This window comes from Schistocerca gregaria, chromosome 7, assembly GCF_023897955.1.
Source record: "Schistocerca gregaria isolate iqSchGreg1 chromosome 7, iqSchGreg1.2, whole genome shotgun sequence".
In the NCBI taxonomy this organism is placed as follows: Eukaryota; Metazoa; Arthropoda; class Insecta; order Orthoptera; family Acrididae; genus Schistocerca; species Schistocerca gregaria.
The window spans coordinates 569,514,567-569,542,179 of record NC_064926.1 but is presented as its reverse complement, the minus strand read 5'-3'; the positions used below and the strand labels follow the sequence as shown (position 1 = coordinate 569,542,179).

The following is a 27,613-nucleotide window of genomic DNA, read 5'->3' as shown; positions in this document are numbered from 1 at the left end:
CCGCACACCGTTAGGCCGTCTTCCGCTCACGCCCCAACATCGTGCAGCCCGCCTCCAGTGGTGTCGCGACAGGCGTGAATGGAGGGACGAATGGAGACGTGTCGTCTTCAGCGATGAGAGTCGCTTGTGCCTTGGTGCCAATGATGGTCGTATGCGTGTTTGGCGCCGTGCAGGTGAGCGCCACAATCAGGACTGCATACGACCAAGGCACACAGGGCCAACACCCGGCATCATGGTGTGGGGAGCGATCTCTTACACTGGCCGTACACCTCTGGTGATCGTCGAGGGGACACTGAATACTGCACGGTACATCCAAACCGTCATCCAACCCATCGTTCTACCATTCCTAGACCGGCAAGGGAACTTGCAGTTCCAACAGGACAATGCACGTCCGCATGTATCCTGTGCCACCCAACGTGCTCTAGAAGGTGTAAGTCAACTACCCTGGCCAGCAAGATCTCCGGATCTGTCCCCCATTGAGCATGTTTGGGACTGGATGAAGCGTCGTCTCACGCGGTCTGCACGTCCAGCACTAACGTTGGTCCAACTGAGGCGCCAGGTGGAAATGGCATGGCAAGCCGTTCCACAGGACTACATCCAGCATCTCTACGATCGTCTCCATGGGAGAATAGCAGCCTGCATTGCTGCGAGAGGTGGATATACACTGTACTAGTGCCGACATTGTGCATGCTCTGTTGCCTGTGTCTATGTGCCTGTGGTTCTGTCAGTGTGATCATGTGATGTATCTGATCCCAGGAATGTGTCAATAAAGTTTCCCCTTCCTGGGACAATGAATTCACGGTGTTCTTATTTCAATTTCCATGAGTGTAGCTTACGCCAGGTTAAGCTCAAGTCTCACAATACATTATCTGTTTCTATCGTCAGCTAAAGAATTTGACCAAAAAGCTTCAAAACTGTTCTTATCTCATCGAGAGAGAATAAGAAATGACATCTTGAGAAGATTCATCAAAATAAATTGCATTGTACGTCACCAGATAGCTTCCCTCCAATATTTGGCGTAACAATGCGTTGCACGTGGTTTGCTGCCATACTGTGCGGTGAGGGAGAATCTCTTATGTTCGTAAACCAAGTTCGTTTTTTGTATCGAAACTGTAAGACAACCGTGTAATTGTAAAAATGCGGTGTTGACAGCGTGTGCAATGATGCCGAGAAAATTACTGCTTTCCCAGTTTCTACGATCAATATTACCCCAGCGGTGTAAATCACCAACTGCAAAATAATGAATTTATGTAATTTTATATTCGAAGATGTGTAGGCATTACAATCTCCCCTTGGGTGCTTATTTGCAAACATGAATTTTCTTTCGCATTCCGTTTAGGAAACAGTTGACAAATACAATAAATTGAGAATTATTTGGGTGTATTATCCGTATAAGGAGCGTAAAAACTAAATATAAAATATTCAAAACATATGGACTCGATCCCACGACCAGTGGGTTACCAGTGTGTACTCTTTCCGCTACGCCAATCGGTGCCTGTAAACAACACTAACGTCAGTGAATCATTTCTCGCTCGACCTTTGTCAAAACTGCCGTTTTTTGTCTAAACTCTTTGCCATCTGGGGCCCCCACTTCTGTCACATTTCTGGTCAAACCCTGTGTACGTCATAAATCTGCACGAAGTCGGTGGTGCCGCCGAGGCACAGTGCGGACACCACTGTCGTGCTTCGGATCTGAAGGAGTTGGGCTGCTTCCGGAGACAGCTAAGGCCGCAAGTGTTGCATCAGAAAACGAACTCCCAACGGACGACAAAATCACATTCTTTATAAGCAGCACAACCCTGTTTAAACACTTAACAACATTTTGGTGTAGAGTGAAAAAAGCCACAGTTACATACACATAACTCAGGAAGTAAACAACAAAAATAAACTTGCTGAACTATTATGTGAAAGTCGTTTTACGGACAATTGTTCCACATTAGACGTGTTCTACACTGAGCTATTCGAAAAGATGAGCACTAACTAATCAATTTTTATTTCATGAAATATACATAGGATTGGAATACCACGCATACAGACGGAATCAGTAAATTTTAAAGTTTAGAAATACTTGTTATAAATGGTCATTACGCCCCTTTCTGCTCCACGAAAACATCCAAGCGGTATGTAAAAACTCAGCACGGGTCCCCTACAGAAACATCGACTTTTTTGAAATTGCTTAAACCAACGGTTTGTGTTTCTCATTGTTGGGGTTCAATACTAAAGTAAAAACGTTCTTTTCACTGAAACTGCCCCCCTCTCTACGAACTCATAAGCGCAGAGAACCTTATGCTGCATGACAACCATCTTACAACTGAGGCGGAATGATTGTCTATCAGCGAAAAGACACCACTGGTCTTCTATGCATGTGTCAGCACTCTAGCGGGGCTAATAGAAAATTCAGTTGCTGTTGTTTCCAACACTGTGTAACGAGTTCAATTTCTATAGCCTGAGATAAAAAAAAATGATGAAACTGGATCCACCTTTTGACTTCACACATATTATAAAAATGGATGTATGTATATACCACTATACTGTATATGCATGTATCATGTATGTATCTATATTCCTCATCTCCTAAATTATAGGACCGTTTCCAGCCTACTTTGTTATAGATTGTAATTACTGTCTGGAAATAATCATTGTGGGGATAAGAACAAACTATCTACCAAGAGAGAGGGTGAAAGAGCAGTATAGCCCACGACATGAGAATATCCACACTTCACTCATCCAGTAAATAAGAACTTTAAACATAATTTCAAACAATGTTACTTCTAATCCGTCTAGATTGCAAAAATATTTATGTGAATAAACATTTTTGCAATCAAGATGGATTATAAGTAACATTATATAACCAGTATTGCAGTATCACATCAGACATTATATCTGTTTTTGCAATGCATAATTTCAAACCTTTACCAAACTTTTCCCGCTGGAACCCCCACAAAACGATGAAAGTAAACAACTTTATTGCTTCCTACATTTTAGCTGCCATGCAGTAAAACTGCCGTTTTAATTTATCATTTCTTTACTACTAACTTTATTGCAAAGAGTATTCACATATACTGCTGAATTGCATAACAAATAGTTCAGGAGATATGATGTCAAATACTGAGATGCCTGAAAAACTGCGATATTGTAAATGACTTTATAATTTATTACTTCTTTACTACTAACTCTGTCCGCAACACATTTCGCAGACAGTAGCTACATACCCCACTGGTTATGCCTGGAATATTATATCATTGTACGACACACATTTCAGAAGGTACGACATGATCATTGAGCTCCACGAAAGTGACAATGCAGGGCAAAACTCGCTAGACGTACAGGTGAAATACGTGTACAAATGTTTGTGAAATATGTTAAATATATGTGAAATATATTTGACATGTGCATACACTGACAGAACCACTAGCAGAAAGCTCATACTAAACTTGAAATGATTGCAATCAAAATAGGCACAAATGTTAGTGACCACCTCGGTAGAAATACCAGCTTTCTATTGTATTGCGGTGACCATGGAGAGAAACAGAAAATTAACAAACAGCGGGGGGGGGGGGGGAGGAAAAGGTGGATACAGATAGGGAGATAGGGAGAGGCAGAGATGGAAGAAGGAGGAAGAGGGAGAAATGGACGGAGAGTGGGGAAAGCAGGAAGTGGACAGAGAAATGTAAGAGAAGGGGGTGCACAGAGACAGGGGAGGAGGAGATAAGCAGAGGGAGAGGGGGAGATGGAGACAGAAAGGGGAAATGTGCAGAGAGAGGGAAGAGGAGGAAAGGAACCAGGAGAGACGGACGGACTAATAGGAGACAGAAATAAACATATACCTGGACAACACTGCATACTCAGTTAAGAACCCTATATTATATATCCGAAATCAAATAACGCAAGAAACTGAGTTTTGTTACAAATTGTGAAGACTGTTGACTGGGATGTGCCAGATATTGCTAAAAAATACTAAATCGATAATGTGAACAGGAAATGTGTTAGGAAACGTTACTAGCGATTTAGGGACGCGGAGGAAATTGTACACTTTCTTGCTTCCGTATGAGCCACTAACTCACAAGCAAAAATTAATACGGATGCAAGTTGCTGGAAATGTCATTCAACACGCGTGACCGAGGTCAGTATTTTCTGTAAGCAATGATCAGAAATGGTGCTAACAGTTCCATTCTGAGTTGGTTGCCAAAGTTAGGTCTCAGATGACAGACTCCAGTAGATTTACTGATACAAACGATCAGGTATGTACCCTGAGTGAATTTTCAATGTGGAAACAGTTCCCTAGGCTATGGAAAAGCCGTTTTCCTTACATCCAGAGTCGCAAACCTGCAAGATGCGCAGGGGAAGATCTGGGAATTTTGCAGTTCGGGAGGGAGGTACTGGCGGAAGCACGGCTATGAGGCCGGAACTGTGGGTCATGCTGCCATAGCACACTCGGTGGACCACCTGCCTGTGACAGGAGGTCCAGTTTGATGCGCGACATACAGCGTTAATCTGCCACGAAGTTTGAACTACATATATTGGGGCTAATGAACATTTATTTGAAGGGAAGCGAAGATATTTTGTTATCTTGATGTCAGTAAAGCCATAACTGTTTGTCAGCTGTTGAGTGCCTACCCCTAGGAGGCTCAGTACCAATTTCTGGTGATCGATAGACTGAGAAACCACCCCAAATGATCATGCAAATTAATTGAAAACACAGATACTGCCTCACAAGAGAAATGACTTATTTAAATGAGTATTAATAGGAGTGGCTCAGTTGAGGATGAAACAAACCGCTACCACATTACTCACATAGATATACTGCCGGCCGTGGTGGCCGAGCGGTTCTAGGCGCTCCAGTCCGGAACCACGCGACTGCTACGGTCGCAGGTTCGAATCCTGCCTCGGGCATGGATGTGTGTGATGTCCTTAGGTTAGTTAGGTTTAAGTGGCTTCTAAGTGTAGGGGACAGATAAGTCCTGCAGTGCTCAGAGCCATTTGAACCACAGATATATCAATGGGAGGAGGGAACCACTAACTATGAATGGAAACAAATCGTCAGTATAACAATTAGACTCATTATCTTTAAACATGAGTATAATCCATTGATATTCATAAAGAATTATTATAAACGAACAATGGATTGTAAGCCTCAAGCATAACCTTGGCACAGGTGGGTGGGGAGGAAGGAACGTAGTTACATTAATAATGCGCGTGTACAGCCAGTGACTGCTTAAGTTGTACATTAAGAGTAGTAAGTATGCAGAAAGACAGCAGCTAACACCGTAAGACTGCCACAATATGCATTGACAGCAACAATCTGTATGCGTGGCCGGCCGGAGTGGCAGTGCGGTTCTAGGCACTACAGTTTGAAGCCGAGCGACCGCTACGGTCCCAGGTTCGAACACTGCCTCGGGCATGGATGTGTGTGATGTCCTTAGGTTAGTTAGGTTTAATTAGTTCTAAGTTCTAGGCGACTGATGACCTAAGCAGTTAAGTCGCAATGTGCTCAGAGCCATTTGAACTATTTTTTGAATGTGCATGCGTGACTGTAACACTGCGTGTTCGGTTCCTGAAGGGAGCGAATTAAATTTACGTCTGAACAACATCGGCGGGTGCGAAGATGACTTATCTCAGCAAGAACACGGAGCGTGGATAACAAAGCCTTCAGGACCAGCGAATGTAATTTCACCCTTTCTTTGTACTTAGTGCATAAGTACGGAGATCCTCCTAGTGGCAGCAAGACTCATTTAAAGTGATGTCATTACTCCAAAGCGGCCTAGACCAAAGTCTGTACAACATCCTATAGCCAAGTGTTCTCCTACTGGCTGTTCTGGAACTTGGCTGTTTTTTTTTTTTTTCAGAGCATGAACGCGCTGACCAATGTTGGCTAAGATTGCGGGTGCCAACCAGTAAAATTCATGTGACGAAGTTAAGTAAACTCCTTCTCTCGTATATTTTCTCTGTGTTGGAGCAAAAGGGCTCTTAGGTGTGGAGATACGCAGGAAATCTCTCCCACTATGTGGGGTAACTATCAAAGTGGCGTTTTCGCAGCTCTACATCTATATCTACGCAGATACGCAGCAAGTGAGACTACGGTGCGTGGCAGAGGGTACCCTACACCACTACTAGTCATTTCCTTTCCCGTTCCAATCGCAAACAGAGCGAGCGAAAAACGACTCTTTATGCTACTCTGTATAAGCAGTAGTTTCCCGTATCTTATCTTCGCGGTCCTTACGCGCAATGTATGTTGGGGCAGTAGAATCGTTCGACAGTCAGCTTCAAGTGACGGTTCTCTAAATTTTCTCAATAGTATTCACCGAAAATACGTCGTCTTCCCTCCAGGAATCTCCGTAACACTTGTTGTGTTGTTCGAACCTACCGCTAACAAACATAGCAGCCCGCTTCTGAACTGCTTCGATGTCTTCCTTTCAGTGGCGCAGCGTGGTTGTAAAGGTTGGGGAGACTCTGCAGTTATTATAGGGAGACAAAGTAGTACAATAAACAATAATTTAAACAAATAAAACAAAATGCATCAAATAAAACAACACCAACTACTACTACTACTATTACCACTACCACCACCACTAATAATAATAATAACTAACTTGTTCAAGAAACGATGGCAAATTTGTAGAACTCCAGCACCAAGAGAAGAATCACTTTCTTTTCTTGTACACAAGTGCAATGCGCCTGTCTTTCCTTTCCACGAATAAGTCTATAACTCGGTCTACAGAGATCTGATCACTGGATAGCTCTCCGAGTAGTGTCTTTTCTGGTGCTAACGTGCTCAGACACGACAGCCGGATGTTGCACATTGAATTCCTTAAATAATTCTTCACTCGTTTCAGAGTACTCATGCTTCGTTCACTGCTTGATGTAGTTACGGGTAGGGTCAAAACCAAACGCAGGAACTTCGTTGTTTCTTCATAAACGGAGTCTAAATCATTGTTGACAATGTAATTTAAGAGGATTCTTGGAGATAAGTGGTTTTTCTCATGAGCATATATGTTACACAGTTGTTCGTCTTGGAAGAAAGGGTACTGTTCTAATAATTGAAGCAGTTTCAACTTTAGGAATTTATTTTGATAGTTCGGGAAACACTTTTCGTTCAAAACTTCAACAAACTGAATTTGGGTAAAGTCTTGAAACCTTCTTTCTATTTGAACAATTTGTAAACCCAGTATCTCGTAAGTTAGTGCTCCGAGAGATGTCTTTTGAGTGTTACAGAATGATAAGTTGCAATTCAAACACAAGCTGCATTTAATGCATTCATCAACGAATGTTTCTGTTCTTAATTGTTGTAAGTTTCTCAAAACAGATCTTATTTCGTTGTGGCAAGCAGTTGTACTGACAGATGTTGACTGAATAACATTTAAGAGATGATAAACATAAACAAAGCACCCTCGGTAGAAGCAAAGCAAGTAGACAAACGTAGGATCACCCATCCGTCGTTTCATTCCCACAGCAGAGCTCAAAGGTTCTGGGTCCCATTGGTAGTCTGTATCATCAAATATGGAATTAAAAACGCTATATAGCTCTGAGAAATGACTAGATGTTGTTGAAACTGCCCTGGAACGAAAGTTCCAAAAAGTGTTGCTTGCATGTGTCAGTTTAACTCCTTTTTCAGGTAGCAATACAGTTCGTTTTCATGATTTGCTGAAAAACGAACGGAATACAGTAAGATCACTTACAAACATGCGTACTTGTCGTATGATTGTGGAGGCATGTAGCAGTACCAAATTCAGTTGGTGTGAGTAACAATGAACAAACAGCGCATAGGGACATAACTGTTTCACCAATTGTTGTAGTCTTCTTTATCTGCCCGCCATTACTGAAGCACCGTCATACGTTTGCCTAACCACTTTTCCTTCCACATTCCATTCTTTCAATATTGCATGAATAATATTTGACAAATCTTCAGCAGTTTTATCTGCAGAAACATTGTAAAAACCAACGAATCTTTCCTCAATTTTGTGTGCAATACAGTACTTGAATATAATATTCATTTGACTTTTTCATGAAACATCTAATGTTTCATCAGCCTGAATCGGAATAAAATTGCAGTTCTGAATTTCAGATTTTATTTTCTCATTAATTTCCAGATGTATCAATTCTATTTCATCATTCTGTATATCTGGAGAAGTTCCTTTAAAGGTTGAAGATGATGACAGATGGTCTCGGATTAACTGCTCTCCTTGAGCTAGTAAATCCAATAATTCCAGAGAGTTACATTTGTTGCTGGAGGATTCGTCTTCTCGATGACCGCGAAAGGCTATTTCTTGTTTAGGAATACATACAATTTCCTGCATAAGACAAGCCAATATTCTCTTGCTGGATGCAACTTGTTTGTTGTACTTTACTGATGTCAGACGAGCGGCTCCAGAAAGGGCATGCTCATTCTACTTTTGCCCAATACCTGAAATAACTCTTTGTTCTGCAGGTGACGTTTTGTTATCTGATGCTTTTGTGCTTTCCTGTCAAAGTTCTTTATTGTACAAATGCCATCATTGCACCATTCCTTTTCACCATCAAACAGACGACATATATAACAATATAATCTGTTATTAACTGCATTCGCAGTCAGCCAGCATACTTTTCGTACCAGGTTGCCTGAAAAGTGCGTTTTTGGTTGGCTTCCTTTAAACTACACTGAGTATAGGAGTAGGTCGTTCAATTCGCACATTTTTTTCGTACGTTTATGTAGAAAAGGCGTTTTAAATAAAAATTCTATAAGGTGTTCAGTTGCTGGCTCACTCATATTGGCGACACAACGAACATATGCACTAAAATCACACAAGAATGACTATGAACACAAATCGGGCTACTGTTCACTTCCGTGTTAAAAGCCAGCATAGAAGCGGCTTGGTACGCCTTGGTACGGATCCCAACACTCGAGCAGAACTCAAGAAAAGGTCGCAGCAGCGTCCCATATGCGGTCTCCTTTATAGGTGAACCCCTCTGTCCTAAAATTCTCCCAATAAACCGAAGTCTACCATTCGGCTTCCCTAACACTGTTCCCAGACGCTCGTTCGGTCTCATATCGGTTTGCAACGCTACGCCCAGATATTTAAACGACGTGACTGTGTCAAGCAGAACATTAGTACTGTATCTTTCTACTCATCCGCATTAATTTACATTTTCCTACATTTATGGCTAGCTGCTATTCATCACACGAACTACAAATTTTGTCTAAGCCGTCTTGTATCTTCCTACCGTCACTCAACTTCGACACCTCACCGTACATCACGGGATTATCAGCAAAAAACCACAGATTGCTGCCCACCCTGTCCACCAAATCATTTATGTTTACAGAGAACAACAGCGGTCCTTCACACTTCCCTGGTACACTCCTGACGATGTCCTTGTCTCTGATGAACACTCCCGTCAAGAACAACGTACTGGGTTCTGCACAGACACAGCGAGAAAATGCGGGCTCTCCATAAAATGATAGTATGACCCAATCAGAAGGCTGGATCTTGAACGTTAAAACCGAAAGTTATTCCGAAGCGCCGTAACGAAAATTTACACGGCATGAGGGAGCCACATCTGTTCCATATCTTTTTATCTTTCTAAAGGGCTCACGCGAAGAATTCCATGTTCCTTTCGACATACCATATCTCTCCTGGAGAGTGAAATGGGGAATGATGATGACCGCGAATGGTGGTCTGTTCACCTTCTACAGCGCCTTTACCTAAGGATCAAACACTTTTATGGCTGAAAATTTGTCTTAAAAGGACACCCTGCTTGTGAGCTTTCAACGCTTCGAAACCTCCACCAATTACAAAGGAAAGGGAGAAAAACAAACAGTGGAATGAAATCAGACACTGACGATGCCAGTCCAGATCTGCGATTGCGGATCAGTGTAACTGAACGGGTAACTGGACGAGGGAATTTGGCATGTCATCTTGCGAAATATGTTAGCGGACAGTTTCAAAGAAACAAGTTGTAATCAGAAGCTAATGCTCTAATCGTTTGAACATGAAACTGAAAATTCTGCTTTAGTGCAGTAGTAGGGCAGCTGATTGTGATCGTCTGAAGGCACAGGAAGTGATGTGATGACTTTCTGCAGGTGACGCTCTACCACTGGGACCTTCCCCAGGAGCTGCAGAAACTGGGAGGCTGGCCCAACGACGTCATCGCCGATTACTTTGTCGAGTTCGCCCGCATTGCCTTCGAGAACTTCGGAGACAGGGTGAGTAGAGCATCAGTGTCCTCCGAAAACATCTGAGGTCGAAACTGGCACATTGGTGCGCCGGTGATTGTCCCCTCCTCACCATAACTCGTTCACACGACTGCCCGATGGCAGCAGTTACTCACCCGAAGGCCTGTAGAACGACCAACCAATAACAGGATACGTTCACTCATGAGAAGCGTATTATGTTGCCCCTTTGCCTCCACCTGTGTGCTTGTGTATTCCATCGAATGTTCTGAGGACGACAACTAGATTATAATTGTGCAGTTTGCTTTCTGCGAAGTATCGGATTTATTGTCCGGCCTGTTGTTTAATTTATTCACGTACGAGGTTTGGAACTTTAATAGTGGCAACTATTTGTTTACAGCTCGTACAAAATAGAGATGTGTTCCAAAGTTTTACTGACCTTCAAAGTAGTTACCAGCATTGTGCATAACACGTTGCTACCGATGTGGAAGTCGTAGGATACTGTTAGCAGTGCCAGTTGTGTTGACAGTTCGAGCTGCGGGTATTGCCCGACGAATTTGTAGCAGTTCTGAAACGAATGCCGTGAAGAGTTTCCTTCAGTTTAAAAGTCGAGCTGAACTTACCAGGGCTTAAGTGAGGGGAGTGCAGTAGGTGGTCTAACACTTAGCAGCCCCATCAGTCAAACAAATCAGTAACAGCTTGCACTGTACGTGCTTGAGCATTCACCTGCAAAATGATGGTCAGGTCCTGCAGAAAGTGTCATCACTTCTATGTTGTTCATTTTTGGAACACAACCTAAGACGAGCTTAGAAGTGATGACACTTTCTGGAGGATCTGACCATCATTTTGCAGGACATTGCTCAAACACGTACAGTGCAAGCTGTTACTGATTTGCTTGACTGATGGAGCAGCTATGTGCTATAGCACCTACTGCACTTCCTTTGACTTAAGCCCTCGTCACTTCAACTAGATTTCTAAACTGAAGGAAACACTTCATGGCATTCGCTTCAGAACTGCTACAAATTCGTCGGTCAATAGCCCGCTCCGCTCGAACTGTCAACACAACTGGCACTGCTAAGAGTATCCTGCAACTTCCACATCGCTGGTAAAGCATTATACACAATGCTGTTGACTACGTTGAAGGTCAGTAAAACTTTGAAACACGTCTCTATTTTGCACGAGCTGTAAATAAGTAAATGCCACTATTAAAGTTCCAACCCTTGTATGTGTTTTAAATCCTCCAAACTTAAAATCGAAGAACATTTACAGTTACAAATTTAATTTTCGTATTCTAAGACATATGGGGTGCAGCAGAAAATCTTGTTGATTTTCAACGGGCGTTGTGAAGCGAGGTGATGTGGGCGGAGTGTGAGGTCTGATGTTAACAGACTACTCGATAGGGTGACGACCGGACTGAAGTGTCCCTGTTTCCGTGTCCAACGGCTTCCTCTGTTCCATCTTATGTTTAGAGTCCTGGGCTTCTACAAAGTGATCAGATTTGGGACAATTTACTTTTGACGAGTATTCATCGGTGTTGGCCACCTTAATGTTGCAGTTCACTGCGCGTGACAGGGAATGGTTGTAATTAGCACGACATCAGAATCATTTGAGGCATCAAGACAGCTTCTATATCAACGTATGGGCGGGCACTGTCAGCGACAAACTCATAGGGCGATGAATTACCAGCACTATTAGAGGACGCTATCCTTGCAGACAGCCAAGGACTGTGGCTTATGCATCACTAATTATCTGCGGATCGTGATACAGTACCTCAATGTAACGTTTCCAGGGCGACGGATTGGTCGAGGAAGTCAGGGGGCCTGGTGCATTGGGGCCTGGTGTATTGGAAAGAATGCGTGACTCACTGCGAGGAATGGCTGAAGGATGGGTAGTAACCACATGCACCTTTGCCTGTAATATCTGGCTCTATCTGACACACGGACGGGAACGAGGGAGCAGATTGCTCCGTATCTCCTTCTCATCAGGTGTTGGTTTCCGGACATATATTGGGGTGACAGAGATTATGGGATAGCTATACAGATGCACAGGTGACGGTAGTATCGCGTGTACACGGTATAAAAGGGCAGACCATTGGCGAAGCTGTCATTTATATTCAGGCCATTCATGTTTCCGATGTGATTACGTGCGCACGGCGGCAATTAGCAGGCTTTGAAGGCGCATTCCATTTCGGAAGTCGTTGGGGGATTCAGTTTTACGATATCCACAGTCTCAGGAGTGTGCTGAAAATACCGAACTTCCGACATTACCTCTCAGCACGCGGACAACGCAGTGGCCGAAAGCTTTCACTTAACGAGCGAGAGCAGCGGTGTCCGCTCAGCATTATCAGTGGCAATAGATAAGCAACCCTGTGTGACGTAACTGCATAAATCAATGTGGGACGCACGACGAACGTAAATGCCGTGAGATCTGGCGCTAATGGGCAGACGACCGATGCAAGTGCCTCTGCACGAAGCCGATGCAGCTTCTCTCCTGGGTTCGTGACCATAGCTGTTGGACACTACACGAGTGTAAAACCGTGCTCCGGTCATATGAGTCCCGATTTCTGTTGGTAAGAGCTGATCGTAAGGTTTGAGTGTGGTGCAGACGCCACGCAGCTATGGATCCAAGTTATCAACAGGTCACTGAGCAAGCTAATTGTGACAGCATGATGCTTTTAGTTGTGTTTACATCGAATATACTGGGTCCTCTGCTCCTGCTGAACTGATCATTGACTGGAAATCGAGTTAGTGCTTGCAAACAACGATGGAATATTTATGGGTGACAATGTGCCGTGTCATTAGGCCACAGTTGTTCAGGAATGGTTTGAAGAACATCCTCGACATTTCGAGCGAATGATTCGGCCACCTACATCACCCGATGTGAATCGCAGCGAACATTTGTGGGACATAATCGAGAGGTCAGTTAGTGGACAAAATCCTGCACCGGCAACACTTTGGCAACTGGGGACGGCTATAGAGGCAGCATGGCTCAGTATTTCTGCCAGGGGACTTCGACGGCTTGTTTCTGCACTACGCCGGGCAAAACGAGGCCCAGCACAATATTACGAGGTATCCCGTGCATTTTCCCCCTTCAGTGTATTGTTACCGAAACGTGCGATGGTGCCGCATTTGCAGGACATTCTCCTGCGTCGTTGGGGCAATAAGTGGCTGAAAATGGCCGAAAAAGACACTGCGTCTGGTGTAACAAACTACTGGTCCAGGATGGAGCTTCTTGCAACCACCTATGTGGGGGTGAAGCTCTCTGGCACCCCTCTGGACAACGCAGTGTTACTTGATACATGGCTTCCATCTCCAGCGAGAGGATAGACAAGTGAGCGATGCTTATGATACCGACAGTCAGTGTGATACCTCTTGTAGGGGGGATACGCTGGAGAGTAACGCGTAATTGAATCATGAATCTGCCGTCTCTTTTGGACAGCGTTAGGGATCTATAATTTATTTTCATCTTCACATATGTTATATCTGCAATGTATTGTGTTGCATTGTGCTTGGTCACCAAAGAGTTACTATCAGTAACTCTTCCTACTCGGATTTTTTAGGCTTTTTAAAACTTTTCAAAGCCCTTGTTAACTGGGACTTTCACAAATTTATTTTGGATCAGTTTGATAAATTTTCAGTGCGGCGGTTTACTTCATTCAGCTAGGACACCGGTGACTCAGCGTTTTTTTTTTCTTTTTTTACTTAAGTATGGATCACGTACTGCAGATGGGCAACCAGTCCGTAATTTATAAATTTCCGTTTTTTTGACGACTGTGGTTCCGAGTGAATCAATGCATTGTTTACGGGAAGAAGGAAATGTGTTTGCGTAAGAACAGAGGAGGAACGGCACAACACAGTACACGACCAGCTCATGAAAGGCGACGAGTTCTCTCAGTTGACTTCTGCTGTCGACCAAAGTTCCCGGTGGTCCACATTCTGTAAAAGAACCTGCCTGAGCGATTATTCGCATGGTAAAGTCGTTCACAGACCCCTGAAAACGTGTCTCACCATTTCAATATAACATGTGACGACTTTTTCGACTGAAAATCGCCGTAATGTTATGTGTAACAAGAATTCTTCTGACTTGAATATGGACACTTTTAGACTAAGAAAAGCTGTATAACATAAGAAATTCTTTCTAAGAAAGTCTACGTATCTCTGCTGCCTACAAATAACTAAAAATGGATGACACCATGAAGTCTTTGGTTTATATCCTTCAAGACGAGATGCTGTTTTGGAATTCAGTCACATCATGGCCGGAAACGACGCTATTTCGTTATGTACATAGAGATAACCGAGCAATGCAACCGACCTAAAAGTCAAATATCATTCAGAAATATGTAACAAACAATGTGTCTTACTGTGAAAGACATTTATGTCTAGGTTGGTTGAATTGGGGCAGGGGACCGAACAGCGAGATCATCGGTCTCGTCCGATTAGGGAAAGAAGTTGGTCGTGCGTTTTCAAAGGAACCATTCCGGCATTTGCGCGCAGTGATTTAGGGAAATCACGGAAAATCTAAATCAGGATGGCCGGACGCGGCTTTGAAACGTCGTCTTCCCGAATGCGAGTCCAGTGTGCTGACCACTGCGCCACCTCGCTCGGTATGTTTATGTCTGGAATCACATTTTAGGAAGTAGCCAAATACTAAAATCAATTCAACAATTGAGTGCACTGCAGAAAGAGAACATTTACAAGACAAGTCGTCCCCTTCTTTCCCCTTACGTCATACTTGACTCTTACATGTATATTACCAACAAGTATACCTACGTCAGGGAACCATAAATACATGTTAGTAGATAAACTGCATTAACCCTGTTCTATTCACCTGCTTTTTCCTACTGTAGAAATAGGAAATTTGGACATGTTGCCTTTGGGCAGTAAGCGGCTCATAAGCCCACTTGACAAAAACTTTCTCACCCACATAAATCATTACTAGGACTCATTTAATACCATGTCCTGCTGTCGTTGGGCTTGAGGACCGTCTGGATTCGGTTGAGAAGTGACTCCACAAAGGATAGCAGGTACGTCGTATCCAGGTTAAGTCACTCAGTACCCAGGTTAAGCCACTCATTGTATTAAATCCTGCCTAGTCGTCGAATATGGGGTGTCTAGGAAACCTGCTTTCTCGGATAGCTAGACAACAATTCAAATAAATCGTATTAATGAGGTTTATTACTAAAAGTAAATGCCAATATTTAAATCCGTGTTAAACAGATGTGTCGCAAGCAAAGGGTGACAGACAAAATAAGAAATCACTTCATAGTATGACAATTACAAGTTTGAGCTACACAGAATGTACAAGCAATTTAATGAGTGTAGACGCTTCTGTCCTAGTTCCTAGTCTTGATGCTGTTGTAGAACTGGGCCGCAACCAGTCTCTTCGCATAGAGGCCGCTGCTGTCGCGTTTTCGTCCTGGAGAGTGGTCAGTCAGCGTGCAATTGGCTGACGTCTTCTTCACGGCCCTCTCTGCTCTCTCGTTCCCGACTGGCGTGTCGTCGCTTGACTTTACGCCGTAACACATTGAGGAGTTGACCTTGCAGTTCCACCAGGTTGAGGGAATGCTGATGTCGACGTGTTACCTGCTGTTCCAACATGCCTCACAGACTTTTTATAGGTTTCAGTTCAGGTGATTCTGTAGGCCGATCGCTGTGGGTAGGGCGAAGCAATGTTCAGAAACCAATCACATCTACTTCCAGCCCGATGAACTTCGCTGTTGTCGTCTTTATGTGCTTGGGTGAACAATAGATACTTTCGAGGTGATCGACTCCTAATATTCACTGCAGACATTTCCCGCCGCAGTGTCTCTAGCTAACGGGTTGAGATTGACCTACATTCACTGTTTGCAGCAATTCCTGTCGGGTTTGAAAACTATTTTCATTTGAAAGCCTGAAACCTGTCTTTGGTCCCTTTCAGTCAGGATTTTTCTCCGACCACAACTGTGACGTCCTGTTTCGTGGCAATGACTGTTACATCACTGCCTGGCACACACGTTCAACGGTTCGCCCCGAAATACCAGCAAATCCAGCGACTTCACACACTGAATGGCCAAATGCCACTGTCGCTTTTTGCCACTGTGCCACGTCCTTACCTTTACCCAACACAAAAGTTCCACTGACCGCTGCTGCCTTATAGAGGCAGTGCGGGCGCGGTGGAGCACATAACTCGATCGCCGAGCTATCTGTAAAGGCTTAACAGTTCATCTGTGTGTGAGCACGGGGGTGACAGGGCTACGATTCAGCAAGTTTATAAATTTAAAGAGGCTGAAAAAATGCAGCCAACCAATTGCAAACCAACGTTTTATTTGGCCTTTGACCTAGGTTTCGATATTTATAAAAATATCTTCTTCAGAAGTAATGGGGCCTAGATGTGTATAAAAACGGTTATATACATAATGAAATATGAGTAATAGACAAATATTTCTGAGGTAAGCGTACTTACGTGTTACATCACAGCCGGCCGCTGTGACGGATCGGTTCTAGGCGCTTCAGTCCGAAACCGCGCTGCTGCTACGGTCGCAGGTTGGAATCCTGCCTCGGGCATGGATCTCTGTGATGTCCTTAGGTTAGTTCGGTATAAGTAGCTCTAAATGTAGGGGACTGATGACCACAGATGTCACGTCTTATGGTGCTTAGAGCCATTTGAACCATTTGTTACATGACATCATGGTAAATTACATTAGCTCAAGCCGAGCAGATCTTGTGTATATAAAATTGGTATAAAAGCCAGGACCATCAGATGCCATGGCTTAAGACAGCAGCCAGATTACACTCGGCGTACGCCAGCATAAATGCACATATGTATTCGTCCACTGCTAAAGGTTATTGTTTGTACAAAATTATAACAGGAATGCAAAATATCTGCATAACATAAGCATTCACCATTCCAGAGACAAAGGTCAAGCGCTCAAAGGTATAGGTTCAAGCGAAAAGGAAAATACATGCGCGTAAGAACTATGCCTTCCTTGTGGGATGTAACAGCATTTTACATTAGAGTAAGTATGAAAATTCCTTCTACAAGGCTACTAATAATGCAATAAATTTGCAGGTATACATAGCGTATAAATCCTCAATTCATTTGCTAACACAATAATACTGTACGTATATTCAGCGTCCAGAAGCTAGAGTTCTATTCACAAAGGACCACTGTCACAAATACATGGGGAGAAACAGCAAATATGAGATATAGCAAAGTCACTAAGAAGAGAAACTTCCGCTTAACACTACGGAATCTTAAGCGATAATGGAAAATTGGAATACAGTGGGCGCAAGATACATGCTAGTAAGCACTGCGTCTTGCCGAAATTAAGTAAGTTAATTTTACGTTAAAACAGAATGACAATTCCATATAAGACTGTAGTAATAAATGCAATAATTTTAGAGGTATGCATTAAATTTAAAATTATCTGTAACACAGTAATGTAGTAGAGTGATACTCCACGTAAATTTTGCGTGCAGAAGAAATAATTCTATTGCAAAAAATTACTTTTGATACAAAAAGGCGGAGGAAACAGTGAAATACACAATTACGACACAACATAAAAAATGAGAACCTTCTGCTTAATTGTAAGGAGACTAAGGCAGCAAAATTACAAAATACATTTTTTTTGGAATACCAACTGTAGGAACAAGTGCTGGAATGGTCACGAAAAATGGAACTTAGTGATACGAAATCTATGTAGCTCTACATTAGGGAGGAAGTACATTTGAGGAAAAAGGGCACATTGACAGATGGTAGGGGAGATCGGTAAACAGGTGTTATATGACCGTGCGCAGCGGTTTACAGCCATCAAGGAAGTCTTGCTCGCGAGTTGCAACTGATTGTTCAAAAAGTTGAAAAGACAGCCAATCCTGCAGGTCATTTTTCGTGCTGTGAGCTTCAGTTACAAGGTGACTCGTGCAGCTGTCGCACTGCTCACTGTGTGCGCCCGCAGGTGCAGCTGTGGCTGACCTTCAACGAGCCGGACATGTTCTCCAACGGCTACTCGTCTGCCACGGCGCTGGCGCCGGGTGCCGACTCGCCGGGCGTCGCCGACTACCTGCTGGCCAGGGCGGTGCTGCTGGCGCACGCGCGCGTCTACCGGCTGTACGGCCGACGCTTCCGCCCCACACAGGGGGGTGAGCAGCTCCGAAAACCTGCCCGACTCTGAGGTGATGGGGAGGAGAGGGACACAGGAGACTGAGGCTGACAAGTGCAAGCATGCCACAGTCACTGCTGCTGGGCAGCAGTACGTCAACAAAACATTAAAGTTCTCTTTGGGAAACAATATTAACGCAATTGCTAGGTAGCCAATGAAAAAGGTACAGTCAAAGTTATTAAAGCTACTAAAACAGACGTCTTTGTTACTAACAGAAACAGAAAAAGTGAGTTGTTCTGAAACTTCCGGGCAGATTAAAACTGTGTGCCGGACCGAGACTCGAACACGGGAATTTGCCTTTCGCGGGCAAGTGCTCTAACAACTTTTTTTTTAGAAATCTCGCTTTGTTCACTTTTGTTGGTTGCATCTGCTCGGGCGGACGTCGTAAGACATCCGTTTAAGTTCGTTGTTGATCCATTAACTCATTTTTTATTACAGAGGGTAGCTAAACCCTCTGACCGAACACACTGAGCTACCGTGCCGACACCAACTGAGCTACCCAAGCACGACTCACGCCCGGTACTCACAGCTTTACTTCTGCCAGTACCGCGTCTCCTACCTTCCAAACTTTACAGAAGCTCTCCTGCGAACCTTGCAGAACTAGCACTCCTGAAAGAAAGGATATTGCGGAGACATGGATTAGCCACAGCCTGTGGGATGTTTCCAGAATGACATTATCACTCCGCAGCAGAGTGTGCGCTGATATGAAACTTCCTGGCAGATTAAAACTGTGTGCTGGGCCGAGACTCGAACTGGCAACTGCCAGGAAGTTTCATATCAGCGCACACTGCGCTTCAGAGTGAAAATGTCATTTTGAGTCGTTCTGTCGTGAAGCAGTAGTTCCCTGGCGTGTACCAATTAAAGATACATAAAGGAAACAGCCCTGTCACACCGATTGCTAATTCTAGGCACAGCCCTTTGTGTAAAATTACCAAAATGCTTGATAAAATATTGTTGTTGTTGTGGTTTTCAGTCCTGAGACTGGTTTGATGCAGCTCTCCATGCTACTCTATCCTCTGCAAGCTTCTTCATCTCCCAGTACCTACTGCAACCTACATCCTTCTGAATCTGCTTAGTGTATTCATCTCTTCGTCTCCATCTACGATAAAATATTAAAGGACCTTTACATCTTCAAGGATAATTTACCAGTCAGTAAGAACTCAGCATGCTGTGAATCAAAGAGGCTGAACAAAAGCTGATAGTATAATATTTTACAATAATCATATCACAACTTGATACACTCCCTTGTTACATAACCCATGGAATTGTAAAATACCTCATGCTTTAACATTTTGTCCATCAGTGCTGCAAGTCGCTTCAGATTCCTTATCCACTTAACATTACAATGATGATCACTACACACTGACGTGTCAAAGTGTTCATCTTCATCACAAGCTTGCCACTGAGAGAGAAGTGGTGTAAGCACACCGACCACCCAGTGGCACTGCGGCGATTGACTGGATTATCGTCTTCTATATACCGTGAAACATAGCTAAGTCCAGATAATTCGTAATATATTATTAACAACCACTTTTATTTACATTATTATACAATCCAAATCAGAAAAATATATATATTTTACATACGAGAGCTGACTGACAACTGATGCCTCCACCTTCTTCACAGTTGGCAGCATTGGTATGTGGCAGGTACTGGCTTGTTCGGTAGCCTCTTCTCTAGAGCTCCAGTTGGCGGGAAGCCTTAGCACTGTACGTTTGTATAGTTACAGTGTCAAGTACGGAACCGAGCGCACACGGTCGGTCAATGCGATTTAAGCAACGTACGGTCATTGAATTCTTGACAGCAGAGTGTGTCGCCCCACGGGAGATTCATCAGAGAATGAAAGCAGTTTATGGTGATTGTGTTGATGTGATTAATGTGCGTCGTCGGGCGAGTAAGTTTGAAGATGTTGAGGCGGGAACATGGGACCTGAGTGACAAACAAACAGTTGGACAGCCTGTGACAGCAACCACAGAGTTTCACAAGCTAAATGTTGACAGATTCATTCAGGACGATCGTCGTATCACTCAGAGAGAAATTGCAAACACGATAGGCATTTCACAAGAACGTCCCAGAAAAAGGAAATGTTTTCCTGGAGCATGATAATGCCAAACCACACATTTCACGTGCCACCAGAGTAGAATTTCAGAGACTGAATCTTGCCACCGACGGCATCCTCTATACCGTCCAGATTTAGCACCCTCTGACTTACATCTGTTCCTGATAATGAAAGACGATATGGGGGGACATCATTATGCTTCTGATGAAGACGCTGAGAGAACTGTGAGACTGTGGTTGCCGAAACAGAGTGTCGACTTCTTCCGTGACGGCTTCAGAAAACTAGTTCATCGTTTGCAGAAATGTATCCAACTGGCTGGTGATTACGTGGAAAAGTGAATATTGGTAATTAAAGATCACATTCTAAAGATTATTTCTGCATTTGATTTATTAAAATATTTCCATCCAAACCCAGCTAACGAAGGTGGAGGCATTACTTTTCATTCAACACTCTTACAATTAAAGTATGTCCCATTGGTAACTTTGTCGGATAAAATATGTATGACACACGTGAGAGAAGAAGAATTAGGCTCGCAATATGCTGAACGTAGAGGTGAGGTAAAAGAGAAATTCTTCAGGCAGGATGTCGGTGTTCTGGTGTACTATGTGTCATGTTCATAATTTACGTCTGAATGTCCACAGTTAGGTTTCGAATTTCTCATCGTAGTGGCTAGACAATATATTTTGTTTTTCAGAATGACATATTTAATAAAAATTGTTCGACATTTCGATGTATTTCTTAGATTTACATTATTTCCTGTATAAAAGCTAAGTAAGAATCAACATCTTTTTAATTCCATTTGATGAGAGATGATCGTGATGATCGTTCGACTCGTATCGAGATCGACATCGTGCTCTAGACACTGGGCAACAATGCGATGTAGACGAACACTGTAGTTCCACGATTAAAATTATATAACGTCCTTAATTTTTAACTGCGATCTGCATATAATATTGTGTGTACAGTATTGTTTTTAAAATATGAAAGAAGAAAAAATAGATTGCCTAGCACTTATGATGAGAAATGCGAAACATAACTATGAACATGTAAATTATAAACATGAAACACAATACATCAGAATACCGACATTCCACATGAAAAATTGCCTTTTATGTTCACATCTACATTCACCATAGTGCGAGCGTAATTGTTGTTCTCTAGCTTAAGTCACACATATTTTATCCCACAAGATTATCAAAGGTACATGCATTAATTATACATACATTTTTATATGTTTCCGAGTTTGATTGTATAATAAAGTAAATAAAAAGGTCCTTAATAATGTATTACGAATTTATGGAATTACGTGTCTCTGTTTTCTGCTGTTTGCAAGACGATAATCCATTCAACTGCCACAGTGCCACCTGGTGGCCCTTGGACTTCTGTATCGTTCGTCAGCTAGTGGTGGACATGAATACCTGTAATCGTCGAAATGTAGCTATGTTTGTGTTTGGACGTCCGGAGTGGGCGAGCGGTTCTAGGCCCGTCAGTTTGGAACCGCACGACCGCTATGGTCGCAGGTTCGAATCCTGCCTCGGGCATGGATGTGTATGGTGTCCTTGGGTTAGTTAGGTTTAAGTAGTTGTAAGTTCTAGGGGACTGATGACCTCAGAAGTTAAGTCCCATAGTACTCAGAGCCATTTGAACCATTTTTGTTTGTGTTTGTACGTAATACTTTTATAACTGCCATGCCGAAGTGTGGTGACCCATATGGTAGTGTGACGAATATAAGAAATGTTAGAGACTTGCAACAGTGATGGATAATGTGTTACAGCATGAGATATGTTGCAGTTCCATTGGTGATGTAACGAGACATTTCATCAGTTTGTAATACGATTATTGCAGACTATTTCCCTATCAGCTTCTGTTCATCCCCTTGAAGATCCGATGATGGCAGCACAGCTCCGTGGAAACCAGTCACCCGATAAAATGCTTTTCTTAGCCAGGGTTGACGACTGGCCAACGCACTTTTTCCCTTCCTGTTAGCAACAAAAATGTTCTTTATAATAGCTTTGACAACTCAGATTGTACCTTTTTTCATTGCTTATCGATGGTGGCTTTTGAAGTTTCTTCATGTGTCACACTTTCTGATAGCCCCCCTCCCCCCTCCCCAGATTGACAAAGTCAGGCATTTATAATTAATCATTTTACTTCTGTTTTGTCGAGGTGACATCTGTAAGCAGTTGTGAGGGTGACGCCCTTGGTTTGTCCACGTTGCAGGCCGCGTGGGCATCACACTCAACATCGACTGGTACGAGCCGCTGACGAGCAGCGCTGATGACGCCGAGGCGTCGGACCGCCAACTGCAGTTTGAGGTAAGACGTCAGCCGTCCATCGTCACTTGCCAGGACAACATCCCCGCAGGAGGAAACTGCTCACCACGTCTTTTGTTCACAAAACAGCTCCTTGAGGAGGTAGGAACAAAGGCTACTGTCAACGTCTCGTCGATGACGAGTTCATCAGAAACGGAACACAAGCGCAAATTGCACAAAGATGGGGCAGAAAATCGGCTGTGCCTTTTGTCTGATTTCAATCGCTGTTTGTTAAAAGAACGTAAATCCCTAAAATTCTTATTTTATGAGAGAGTCAAAAAGATGTTTGCAGCAATACTTTGCGTATTGAAACTTTCTTTTTGCTATTAAAAGTTTTGTTTCCGCCTACAAGTCATTATTAAAACTGTTTTCGTACTGAAACTTCCTGGCGATTAAAACTGTGTGCCGGACCGAGACTCGAACTCGGGACCTTTGTCTTTCGCGGGAAGTGCTCTACCACCTGGGCTACCTAGGCAAGATTCACGCCCCGTCCTCACAGTCTTACTTCTGCCAGTACCTCGTAAGTACCCAGTAAGGCTGTGAGGACGGGGCGTGAATCTTGCCTAGGTAGCCCAGGTGGTAGAGCACTTCCCGCGAAAGACAAAGGTCCCGAGTTCGAGTCTCGGTCCGGCACACAGTTTTAATCTGTCAGGAAGTTTCACATCAGCGCACACTCCGCTGCAGAGTGAAAATTTCATTCTATTTTAGTACTGTTTACCTTATTTAACGAAGACACAGAACCTTTCTTTACGCTTGGACGGCCACCCTTTTAACAAATACTGCTGTTCAATGAAATATGTTTGCCTGAAAAGTTATATAAACCACATTTTGCTGAGAAAAATGTAATGAACTCTGAAAAACATATTAAAAATGAAATTAACATCTTATTTTCTTTGCAAAATGACGACACATAAAATTTAATTAAGATGTACAAAAGAAAACGCACAGTGGCAATCAATATTATAATCAAATGAAAAATTATAAAATTTTTAAAGTCCTTCTATAAAACTTTTTAAAACTTTCAAAAATATTCTATGTGATATCTCAAATGCATTTAACAGTAAATATGCTTTTTACAAAGTGATGACCACTTTCGGTAGCTTAACTCCCATCTTTAAATCACACATAGTGTTATAAATGCAATTAGCAGTCAATGTCAGATATACTTAATCAGTATTAAGTAGACTTAAAAGGCCACTGTAAGCGTGGTTGAAACGGTGGTTTATCCAATGAAGTTTTTTGCAGTATGAAGCGGTACCATACTCAGAAAACGTTTATGACAGCGGACTCTGGCCGCGAAAGCCTACACAGTTATAAATAGTTTCATTGAAAATGTAGGCTTTTATTTTGCTAATCTGAGAATGTTAATATATTATTTCTTCTTAAATATCATTGTACCTGTTTTCACTCTATGGGAGAATTTTCTTCGCGTGATCGACTGTTCCTTTCTTCAATGAAATTTTTACTTCTGGGTATGGAACTAAATCTGGGAGACGGATCTTGATAGAATTGTGGCGAAGGATGAATGTGTTTTTTGCAGTTAACCCTCTGATGAACTGTCTTGTGAGAACTGTTCCTGGATGCTGATTATGGTACACAAAATGGGAAAACTTAATAATTCCAGAGTGTACCATCTTAACTCGATCCTTTTAATTTAATCTTTCAGTAGGTACAGTACTTTTCGTATTGTAACTCTGCCACCAGGTCTTGAAATTGTACCTTACAGTACTGATTTTATCAACTACGATTACTGCGAATTTAAAAGAGGCGCTACTTTGAACTATCAGTTCAGTGAGTTGACGAACTGTGTAAATTGTCATGTTTTCAAGGGACTTTTTGATAACATCAAAAATTCGATCACAGTCCATGAAGCTGTGACCTCTATTTGGGAAAAAACGCTCAGTTTTCTTGAAGCGGTATCTATCTTAACAAAAATTTTGAGATATTATGGTTTTTGTTCCGTCCAGAGCAACTGTCGGAGAATAAATCAGTTTCCTCATACTGAGCTGAGACAGAATTCAACCAGTCTAAAAGGAAATAGCATATTTTATTAGCGCTCTTTTTTTTCTTGGCCTTCATGACAGATATACATGACTGTTTTATTTGTTTTTATATTGTGTATATAAAAAACGTTAAATGTTGGTTGCCTCAAGTAAAAAATTCCTGGACAGGGATTTTGGGCACTGCCATACTTCGCACATAATCGCACGCAGAGAGAAAATATTTTTATTTTTTTTCAGGTTTTTCATCTGACCTGTCTTGTTGCAAAGCACTGTAACACTTGTTATTTCTTTTCATGTAAACAGCAGCTCAGCAGCTGTTACACGCTTTGCAGCGTTGTTCAAGAATGGAGATTTTAGGCACAGGGCTGTTAACGTAAAGTCTGAGTATTCTGTCTTCTAACGCGCTTCTCGTTCACAGCGAGGATAGAAGAAGGTGCAGTTAAACATACCCCTTTTCTTTGTGTGCCCACCATTACGTGATACTTCAAGGAATTTTCTTTGCTTTGCTTCCCTGGATCGTTTCGTGGTTCTCTTATTTTCACATTTTCAGTGACTATTAGGATTTCCTGTTCATTCTTTGAAGAATAGTGATTATAAAAGTTATTCAAGACATCCAGCCAATTCTGTTGAGAGATAACAGTATCAAAACATTTTCTCTTACACCTAGAGTCAAGGTTATTATAATTAGTATTTGGATATAAGTAATAAAATAGAGACTTGAATACAGTAACCGCAAATTTAATATTATTTAATTTTGTACTTACCGACAATCATGTCCAATGCTTTTAGCTACTATAACTTTTCCAGCGTTGTTACAGTATTCTTTACCCATTACTCTAGCTTTCTTAATTATGTTTCGTTTGCATCCATTTCGATATGCTATTTGTTTTACACTAAAATCTTCACCTTTAAATTCACAACTATCAATTATTTTGAACAAACAGTCGTAACTATTCTTACACTGAATGTGAACAAATCATCAATTAACACTATTTCATTATTAGGCGCAACTTACTAACTAGTTTTATCAGGTTAACCAATTTTAAATGCAATGAAGAATAATAATAAAATCCAGCACATCTGTCCTTTTGATATACTTTTTTTAACCTGATATAAGAATTTAATCATTTGTAATTGGAATCTCAAAGTCATTTTAACACAAAGCAATGGGAGGAGAACACACATTTTACAGAAACATGTAGTTGGAGAAACGGGTGACCTCCACCCTTTTAACAAACAGCGATTTATGCCGGGAAAGCTCCGGCCGCCCGCCCTGGAAACAATCCTCCATCAAATTCAAGAAACGTACGCCTGTGCGACGGCGTTTCACTCGGGAGAAGCCAGTTCGAGTACTGGTGGTGGAAAATGATTTTCACCCGACGTAGCTGCAATCACCTGGATTCAATTCCAAACCTCTGCGCACTGTCTCTTGGCGGGAGCGCATGTGACATTGTTGACTGCAGAATGGGGTAGTAAAACTTCGTTGGGGTGTGGAGCAGATTTCGTGTGAGAATCAGGATTTACCCTGTCCCTTATCGTCATACGACACAAGCATGACACCACACTACGCTCATATCCCTTACGGTAACCTACACTCACGAGACACACTTAAGAGACAATTTTCACTCACTTTGTGCAAAGACGCCATTGTGGACGAAGAATGAAAACTCATTGTTTGCCATCGTTTATGGGGCTGTGGGTGATGCAGTCGTATGGTTAGTCAGGAAAAACACCATAGATGCCGGATCCTACTGCCGAGGTTCATCTAGCCAACAAAGGCACACAACACTTCCTTTTCCCCCTCATTGTCTTATCACTGCACCGACACGCCTCGATTGCAATGAATGACGAATGCGTTTTTCACTTTGCCTGGAGCCTCTGCATCAAACTATAAGGAGACGAGAATGGTGAACCTAAATTTAAATACAATCGAGTTTGGTCACACTAATATTCCAAAGACCTTTAAAATTGTGTTGTTATGAACGTGTGCCGTTGTAGCCGATATTCGTAATTTCAGCCTATTGCGGTGGCAAATGGAAAAGAACAAATTTATTCAGCCTTGTTTTATTCTACATACAGTATTCACTCTTGAGTTTACATGACTACAGTATATGTAGCAGTGCGTCGAGTTCTCACCAAACTTCCTTGCTTATGAGTGAAGTAATCAGTCACTTTATCCTACTGTTTATTTACTCAACACACACTTTCAAAATCACGTTCTATATTCATTATTTAACTTTCAGTTTCACTGTTCCCTCCCCTAGCTTCATAGAACACGTTCACGATTCTAATGGCATCTAAAGCATCTCTCACTGTAGGGATGTGCGCTTTATTGCTTTCTTTTTTTCTCTTCTTCTTCATCTCCCTCCCTCATTTCATGGTCACTATGGCCTTCATTTGCTGTTTCGTCTTCAGTTTACGGTTCATTTGTAACAAGGTGGCAAATGGAATTGTTGCATATATATCGAAGTCGCACTGACTGAGAATATCACAACTGATTTCTGGCAGCAAAGCAGATAGCGGCAGATATTGGCAGACCATCAGCGTCATCGAACATGTCCTCAGTTTCAGCGGAATTTATTCCTTCAGTTGTGATTCCCGTATGACGGAAATAGCTCTTGGTGGTTTGGCGTATGACCTGGTTCCAAGTTTTGGCAAAGCATTTGATCTCATCCATCAGTGTAATAGAGGAATCCGGCTTTTTCTCAGTGCATTGTACCACTTTCAGTACTATGGGCTTAGGATACTTGCGTTTAATTACTTCTTGGTCCATGGGCTGCAATAAGCTTAATCTTCTCTACCCCAAAGAGTGTAGGATATGCTGACACTTGTGAACAAGAACTATATCTTCCTTTTCTGACTTCTAAGCTCCCGATCCCAACGCTTTATAGAGTTTGGAGGTCATTCAGGACTTCTTATTAGTCGACTGGTAGATTTTTTATTTACCAATCACTAGCA

At 42.4% G+C, this 27,613-nt stretch overlaps 1 protein-coding gene across 2 annotated transcripts in view; it reads left to right on the top strand.

Annotated features, from left to right (window-relative positions):
- LOC126281952 (myrosinase 1-like) overlaps positions 1-27,613 on the top strand; it is a 193,555-nt gene that overhangs the window by 129,300 nt on the left and 36,642 nt on the right. For both annotated transcript variants that reach the window (XM_049981315.1, XM_049981314.1), the window contains 3 exons: positions 10,055-10,177; positions 18,078-18,261; positions 22,561-22,655. In XM_049981315.1, the coding sequence (XP_049837272.1) occupies positions 10,055-10,177; positions 18,078-18,261; positions 22,561-22,655 (402 nt within the window). The remainder of the gene's footprint in view (positions 1-10,054; positions 10,178-18,077; positions 18,262-22,560; positions 22,656-27,613) is intronic.